At 38.3% G+C, this 8,222-nt stretch overlaps 1 protein-coding gene across 5 annotated transcripts in view; it reads right to left on the reverse strand.

The window, feature by feature from the left end:
- The window catches only part of NPNT (nephronectin), a 48,744-nt gene that overhangs the window by 39,738 nt on the left and 784 nt on the right, over positions 1-8,222 (reverse strand). For 2 of the 5 annotated variants that reach the window (XM_031066430.1, XM_031066428.1), the window contains exons 1-2: positions 7,390-7,486; positions 5-55 (exon numbers count right to left, since the gene is read on the reverse strand). In XM_031066430.1, the coding sequence (XP_030922290.1) occupies positions 5-55; positions 7,390-7,477 (139 nt within the window). In that variant the 5' untranslated portion in view covers positions 7,478-7,486. Of the gene's footprint in view, positions 1-4; positions 56-7,389; positions 7,487-8,222 lie in introns of those variants that run through there. The other 3 variants (XM_031066431.1, XM_031066429.1, XM_031066432.1) reach the window with 2 other exon arrangements.

Genomic DNA, 8,222 nt, shown 5'->3' on the forward strand with positions numbered 1-8,222 from the left:
TAACCTTTGGGCTGGCACCTTAGGCTGGCTATTCTCTGCCTTAAGACGTAGAACGCTGCAAAACAAATATCCAAAAGAGAAATTCCAGCTTTTTTTTTTCTCTGTAAGGAGGATGACTTGGCTGTGGTTTTTATCAACTTGTTACATTCCGGGAGAATTACATACATTCAACATTCAGAGCTTTTCTGAAATAAAAAAAATTCTAGTACACATTTAAAAATGGAAATACCTTACATCAGCACCTCATTATGAGATTTAACAAACACATTCTGATACATAAGAGTAATTAAATATAATGATGTGATGCTATTCTTATTCAATTAACTAAGGAACTACACTTTGTCAAGCTTCATACAGTAAGTAATTGTAAAAATTCTCACGTTTCATGGTTCAGGTTCAACATTTCCATCAACAGAGCACAAATGCTTTTCTTAAAGACACAGTATCCTTTCATTTAAGTGTGAGTATATATTTTTAATTTAACACTGTCTCCACAGCTCAAACACAAAGACCTAGCACCTGGATGCTAATTTGAGAGCAATTAAAATTACACCCATTTATATGTATCTGAACACCTGCAACCAATAAACATGTTGGCACACAAATTTACTGGTCATTTTTATAACATTTAAAAATGTAATGTCATCTAAATGAAAAGTAATACTTACTCTAAAAGAAACCTTTTCAGCTCTTGCTACTGCATGAAACAAGATATGCTACAAAACTTAAATAAGATGAAAACACAGATATATGTTTCAGGCTATTTGAAATCAATTTATTTGCCAATAAATTTAATGTTAGCAGCATGGCTTGTTAGGCTACAGAGCCTTGTGATAGCAGGTTGGAACTTGAGCAACAGCAGCTCTTTGTATTTTAAGTAGCGAGTGACCAACACTTCAGGCTTTTCTATGATTGCAACTGATACTTGTTTACATTGGTTTTAACTAGGAAGTCCCTTAGCCTTGGTTACAATGAAAAAGAAGCTCCTCAGGTTGTTGCTGGGCTTTCAAAGATGCAATTACGAATATACTACAGTTGCAGTCGGTCAAATTGATTACTGATGACATTTCCTTAGAAAAAAGCAGGCTGCAAAACTACTAATCTACATATGAAGTGCATGAGGAATGCAGTAGGAAAATGGAAGAGGATACTGTATCTTTAACACAGTTAAGTCATGCTTTAAAGGCATAAAGGATCTAAACTGGGAAAAAAATTGAATAAAAATAGCAAAACCTCATTTTTATTCTTGAATAGCAGTGTAAAGCAGTATTGCAATTCTGTATAAAATGCCTTTTCTTTGAAAAGTACCAGGGATGCACAAAAATATCAGTCATTTTATAAGAACATTTTATAAGCAGACATGCTCCATATCAGTATTTATTAAACACTGCCAACACAATGCATTAATTCAGACTGTGATCTTGCAACCCCAAATTCAGTAGCAAAACTCTTACTGACTTTAGGGATGTTTCTTTTAGTGGATCAGCCTCCTCGAAACCCTTATTTTCACAGGTCATTATTGACAAAACCATGGTTTTATTTTGTGCATCTTGGACTATACAGAATTGCCATTTCCACGGAAAGCAATGTTACATGCAGGAAACAGAAATCCTAAGCTGCCCATGGCCTCCTCTCCCATTGATGTGTTGGATGATTTATATGGGTAAATCGTCTTCAACTTCATTTTTACCAATAAAAAATCTCCTTCTAAGCATCAATGAGAGCGCAGCCACTGCTTCCTCCCCCTCCCACCACCTCACACCCCTGTAAGAGATTGCACAGAACAGGTACACAACCTTTGAGCCCATCAGGACAGCAGCAGCAGCACAGACACTGCAAGAGCCTTCCCAAGGGTTGTGAGAAGGCAGCAGCATGCACAGCTCCCAGCAAAGCACTCAGTTATGCCTGCATCTGCTATACATCAACTTGTACAAGCTCCTCTCTCTTGCAAGTCCTCTTTAGAACTTCCTGAAATCATATGCTTTCTACCAGGTTTGTCTAAATCTAAATGCCAGCCTGACATCCTTCAATTAACACTTTTTTAATGCTGCTAAGATAAGGGGAGGTGTAAACTGATGGTCTGACTTCATACATCCTTGACTGTTCTGTCCCTAGGCCTTTAAGCCAATTGTGGTGGAAAACTACTTTGTTGACCTACTCTGGGTTTGCTTCCCAGGTAAAAAACACTCAAATCTCAGCACGAGGAGATAACCAGATGGAGTTACAACCAATGGGCTCTCTGAAAGAGCACATTCATCTTCACCACCCCTTCTGGAGACAGACTGCCTGGATTTTCTTACTGTTTAAGGAGAATTACACATAGAAATGGGTGAAGTCATCAAATATCACTGCTTACCAAACCCACGTTCAGTTAAATTTTATTTCTGTTAAGCATCTTCTGTTGGTCAAACTTTCTATCCATCAGATAACACCTGCTGACTTCCAACAGTCACAGACTCCAGTCAGCAGAGGGTCTGATGGTAGATCTGTATTTGTTTATAGAAGCTGCAGATGTTGTCTTCTCTTCTCTATCTATCTATATTAACACAGGAAAAGGAACCATTTTTGCCATCACCTCCAGCAAAGGAGTTGTCCAAACTGTAATGCAGAACGAGAATTCAATCCACTTCATATTGCTTTTCTTCTAAAAATCCTGAACTTTTAAAATCTATGTTAAAATGTTATCTCCTTCCAGTTTTTTGCTGTTAAACTGCAGCTAAAATTTTGAAACAATCTTCACATCTGTAGTGTACCTTGATTACATATAACTGGTGTACAAATCAACTACAAACAGACACACAGCCAAGTTCAAAGGAGGTATATTTTGTTCATGAAAGATGTACACACAGGCAGAAATTATTTTTACAGCTTTTGAAAGAACTACAGAGATATTTGTAAGCCAGCTAAAAAAGAGGCAGACAGACCATTAGCTTTAAGAACAGTTTTGAGAGAACCTAGATAGATGAGTGGCAAAAATACCCACAAGGAATTATTTTTTGCATTTGTGCAAGATGTGTGCAAGGACCTGTGTCCTGACTTGGTTTTCCCTGTGTCCTTTAAAACTCCTTGAAGGGGCTCTGGGTTAGGACAGCACGTTCAGTACCACAGATGCTGTTGCCTTACAATGCAAAAGCATTTAGGAATTAAAAATGCACTATTGATACCTGCTTTCACCAAAAATACTGTGTCACAGGAAGTCACCTCCCCTGCTCTGAGAAAAGAAATCCAGAAGATACTCCTTCTACCCTCACTTTTACTCTGGCTCAGCTGCATGCACAACAGTAAGACATAAAGCAAGACAACAACAACTCTGTTTTTACACATATTTCATCAGGTACTTTATCAACATATCTTTCAGAGAGGTAGGCTTTTGTGTGATTATTCCCACTTACTGCTATTACTCCCACTCCTACTAATTAAAGTGCAAGTAAACCCTGTATGCTGGGCAACAACATGGGATTTTTGGACTAATTTCAAGTGGGATATTTAAGATCTAACTTTAGAGCACTGATGCAGTGAGTTCCTCAGTGTAAAAATTCAACCCTATCAATGACAAGGGCACTTCATGTGAGCACCAATAGTTGGTGTTTAAACATAATTTCTGTTGCTTACAAATTAGCCTTTCAATACACCAGGTTGAATTAATTAATCTTTTACATACCAAAATTATGTTAATGATGGAAGATATGCACAGTTCTACATCTAAGCCACTAAACAAGCATGGTTGGACTTTCAATTTACAAGGACTAAGAAATGCCAATGAATTTGAGTAACATTTGTTCAGACCCTTTGAAAACACGCCTATATTTTTATCAATCTCAAAATGCATTTAGCTGCCTAAACATGGATCTCACTCGGGTGTTCAAAACCCACAAGAAAGAAAAAAAAATCCAACCTGATTCAAAGTTCTTGATTCTTTCAGTTTGAAGGACAACTTCTAAGCACTTTTACTGGAATTTGAAAGGGCATTTGGGAAGGGAATTTCTTGTCACTGCAGAGTGAATACTTTTACTGGCTGAGATGTTACAGCTGACACTGACAGGCTCTGGAAGGAAGCTTACAGAAAGATCAGACCTACGTGCACAAGTCTTGATTGGTGTAAAGAAGAGAGAGGATGTTGTAAAGAAACAAATGTAAATTAAAGGAGGGCCCTATTTCAACTTCTTCCTACATGTTTGTAAGAGCAGAGGACAGCTGAGTTATGCTGAGTGGCGTTGCTAAGCAGCACTAAGCATGATTATGCTCCACGTGCACTCCCTTGCCAGTCAAAGGGACATAAAAGGAATAACTTCACACTTCACAAAACCAAGTTTAACTAACACAGTTCAGTTTCCATTTGCAACTCTCTAGATGGATTATAGAGGGAAGATCACAAGCATGGAGTCACCAAGGCTTAAGGCCTTAATGACACTCATCAGCTGCACCACACTCCTGCTCTGCTAGAGCTGACATACCCAGGCTTAAGCATTTGTCACAACTAAACCACTACCTTAAATCACACTGCTGGTTTAAATAAACACATTTTTTTCTCAATAGCTGTGGGCAGAGGGCACGCCCACACGTCCTTGGCGGAGCAGCTCAGCTGGACAGCAGAAAACATATCCAGGTGTATCGGTGACCATGTGCCCTTGGCTCATCACAGTTCAGAGGTCTCTGCAAACTGGGACCACCCTATCATGTATCTGTGTGCCTGCTCCACTCTGGCTCCAGCATGTCTCTCCCCTTACATTTGTTGTCAGAAGGATAAATTTAGAGATAATTAGTGCTCATGTGGTAAATAATGCATGAGTAAGCAGGTGAGAGTCCAGAGGTGCTGTAGCAGTTGCAGGCATACCAAAGAAGGCTCAAGTTGGTTTGAAAAACAGCAGTTCCAACTCACTAATAAAGAGCACAGCATTATTGCCTAAATATTTGAAGCTTCTTTTTTGGACACATTTATAAATGTTGGGTCTCACTACTAATTTTTAAGCCTGACTCTATACTTGTTTTCCTTGTGCAAACAGAACTTCTACTAAAACACCAAAGAAAATGTACATCTAGTGGAGAAAGTCTGACATCTATTTATGCCACTCATTTTGGGGACAGGACTAAGAGCTTTACCTTTGACCAGAGAGAAAGCAGAAGAAATTATCACGTACTCGACTTTTTGGAAAATTTTCAGTGATATTCCTTTGTACAGTAAAATACCCAAGTTTTCCTTTGAGGCCAGGAATGCTGTCTTCTGTGCCAGGTTAATCCTACATACTGGGCGCTACATCCCCAAGGTGGAGAGTTGACTACAGATTTTCTATTTGGCTGCAAGCACTAGAGAGATTCATTTAGTGTAATCTCCTGCTTTGTGATATGTCTGGAATTTTCACCACCTGCAACTGGGGCAGATTTTCATGTTTTATTTTGCCAATAGTTTGTCTCCCATTTAGAACAGAGAAGGAGCTGCTGATGGTTTCAGTAATATTTTCACCTAAATATATGAGACTCTTCTGACCCTGCAATTCAAAAATTATCAGTATGTAAAGGGAAAAAAAGGGGGAAAATGCTTTTTGACACCTAAGTGATAATCGTATTCTCTTGAAGTCTGGTCCCAATTATTGGAGATGATCCCAGAAAATACCTATCTACATGTCTTCTAAAGTGCATGGAGACAAATTTGTGGACAATGGACTAAAATGCAGTGGAAGAGGTGACAGTTCACCTACCTTTAGCCTTAAGGAAAAGAAAAAAGCATTTATAGTATCTGGAAAAGCTAGCACTAAAAATTAACTTACTGACAGAATTCAAAGAACAACAAATAAATTATACTTTCTGTGTATTATTGCTTTTGTCTCGTTTCCAATTTTTAATTATGAATCTTTTGATAGTATAAATTTATGCAACTTCTGTCTCCCAATATCATAAAAATGCAAACACAAATCAGATTTGGTAATAATGAGAAACTGACTTTCACCTAAACATGAGCTGTAATTTATGGTCACAATATGGAAGACAACTTGTCTAAGAAAAGTGACACAGTAGTCTGGACTATTTTGGTTTTTGTTTGGTTTTTTTTTTAAACAAAGTAGTTATTTATATTTTCCAGTTGAGCCTTCATAGCCTCAAACATTTAAACTCACAATGATTCTCAAATAAAACTCCATCACAAAAGGTGGACATAGGTCCTATTGCCTCTGGAGTAACCTCAATCAACCTACTAAATATTCTTCTTCCATCTTTATAAAACTCATACCAAGGAAAGGAATACTTGTTACTAATTAGAGTCCTAAAAATCAAAATTATTCATTGTATGGCCTGAGAGGTATCAACCTGAGAACTCTGCATCAAAGAAACAGTAACGGGATGTTGTATTTCAGAAGTATTTTCCATAGTTTTTTACTAGTCATCCTATATATCTATTAAACCTTATGGGCTTCTAACATACTCAGGAAGAGAGAAACCAGTCTTGCTGCTTACAGATTTGAACAAAACCTTTGCTGAGAGTTGCATTTCCAATGCTTTTCTTATTTTTTGCCAAATATTTGCCCTGCAGACTAGGAATTAACAGCATTTAACACCTGTTTTATTTTGAAAATGGCTTGACAGAAAATTAGCTCATCCACATATGTTTGTGTCTAAATAAAAAAAATTAAAAAGCTAAGGACCAGTGTTTATAGGCTTGCTCCTCCAAAAACTTCAGGATGTCCCTCATGTATGAGTGTTAAACACATGAGTAAACATCCCCAGTATCAAAGGTTGTAATTTTAACAAGCTGAGGTCTCTATGTCACTCCTAACAATTTTAATTTTTACACAGTACTAGCTGCCTTCACAGAATTCCTGCTGAAGATGTAGTTTATGATGAAGACTTATCTACTGGTTTATCCTGCAGTCATATCAAAGAGAGATGTGAGACTCTCAGAGATGTGTCTTTTCACGTGTGACCCAGTAAAAGGATGCTGTCAGGCAGATTTATTCCCTTAGTTTAGGTTTACTGAAAGAATACTTGAGCTTAATACATAATTGGAACATTTCCGTCAATGTTCTAAGTGAAATATCAGTAATTTTGGTTTCCTTCTCGGATGCAAATATTATCACCCTGCAGTGCCTGTAACACAACACAGTGTAGTTACAGCATGTTATAAGATCAGAGCAGAAAACAAAGCAGAAACCAAAAAGAAATTTCCAAATTCTCATTGCCCTAACTCCACTTTACCTTACTTGACTGCAATAATTTTTAGCACTGTTAAAAACAGACAGAATTTTAACATGACAGCATCCTTCTAAGTCAGGCTGGCGCACACGTGCAAAAGCCTAGCCCTGCATGGTAAGGATGTGTGTGGACACGTGAAAGACATGACTAAGTGTGTACAAGCCTTCTCTACAAGTGACTAGAAGCCCCAGCAGCAGTGATACTCACGTTGGCACTGTCCCCAGGCCACCCGGGCCCAGCCCCAGCAGCAGTCAATTCTGCTTCCAAAGCGACACAGTCCTGCAGACGAGACCATTTGTCTGGGCCACCTGTACAAGACAGTTCAACAAAGCCTGCTGAAACATTTTAAAAGTAGCTGAAATCACCCTAGAGTTAAAAAAAAAATTAATCTACCAATCAACCAAAAACCCTCAAAAAACAAAGAAGAGCAAAAACCTCTCCTGCACGGACACATATAATTTTTTTTTTTTTACTTTTTTTGAAGACAGTAACTACTGTCAGCTGAGCCTGGGATATTTCTATCGTTAATACTTCGCTTAGTTCAAAAAAATGCAAACGACAATAGGTGAAGGGGGAAACGATAGTTCGGATAACTGAGCAAAGCCTGAAACATGCTTTGCAGTATGCTCACTGCTGCCACTCCCAGGCTGGCACTGAACAGGAGTTCAGAAGTCTGAAACAGAATCTATAGTATGGCCATCACAAAGTTTAGGCATTGTTTTAGTTCACAAAAATTTCTCACTGAAAATTCTCAAAATTTTCTCACTGAAACATTAAAGGAAAAAAATGAAAAAATAAATCTTAGACTGTTAAACAGAAATTAAATATAAAAGGAGAGATTTGGTCTTCCCTTGCACCAAGGAAAAGATACCACGGCCTCAAGCAGCTATAAACTATTGACACGAATCAGTAAAACGACAGGCTGAAACCCCGTGAGCGCTGCATTTGAAGAGATGCGATTAAAAACAAAAAGAATCCCTGGGGAGGGGGGGGGTCGCGCTAGCCGCTTGTCCCGCAGGGCGCAGCGCCCGCTCCCTGCA

This window comes from Geospiza fortis, unplaced genomic scaffold, assembly GCF_000277835.1.
Source record: "Geospiza fortis unplaced genomic scaffold, GeoFor_1.0 scaffold11, whole genome shotgun sequence".
In the NCBI taxonomy this organism is placed as follows: domain Eukaryota; kingdom Metazoa; phylum Chordata; class Aves; order Passeriformes; family Thraupidae; genus Geospiza; species Geospiza fortis.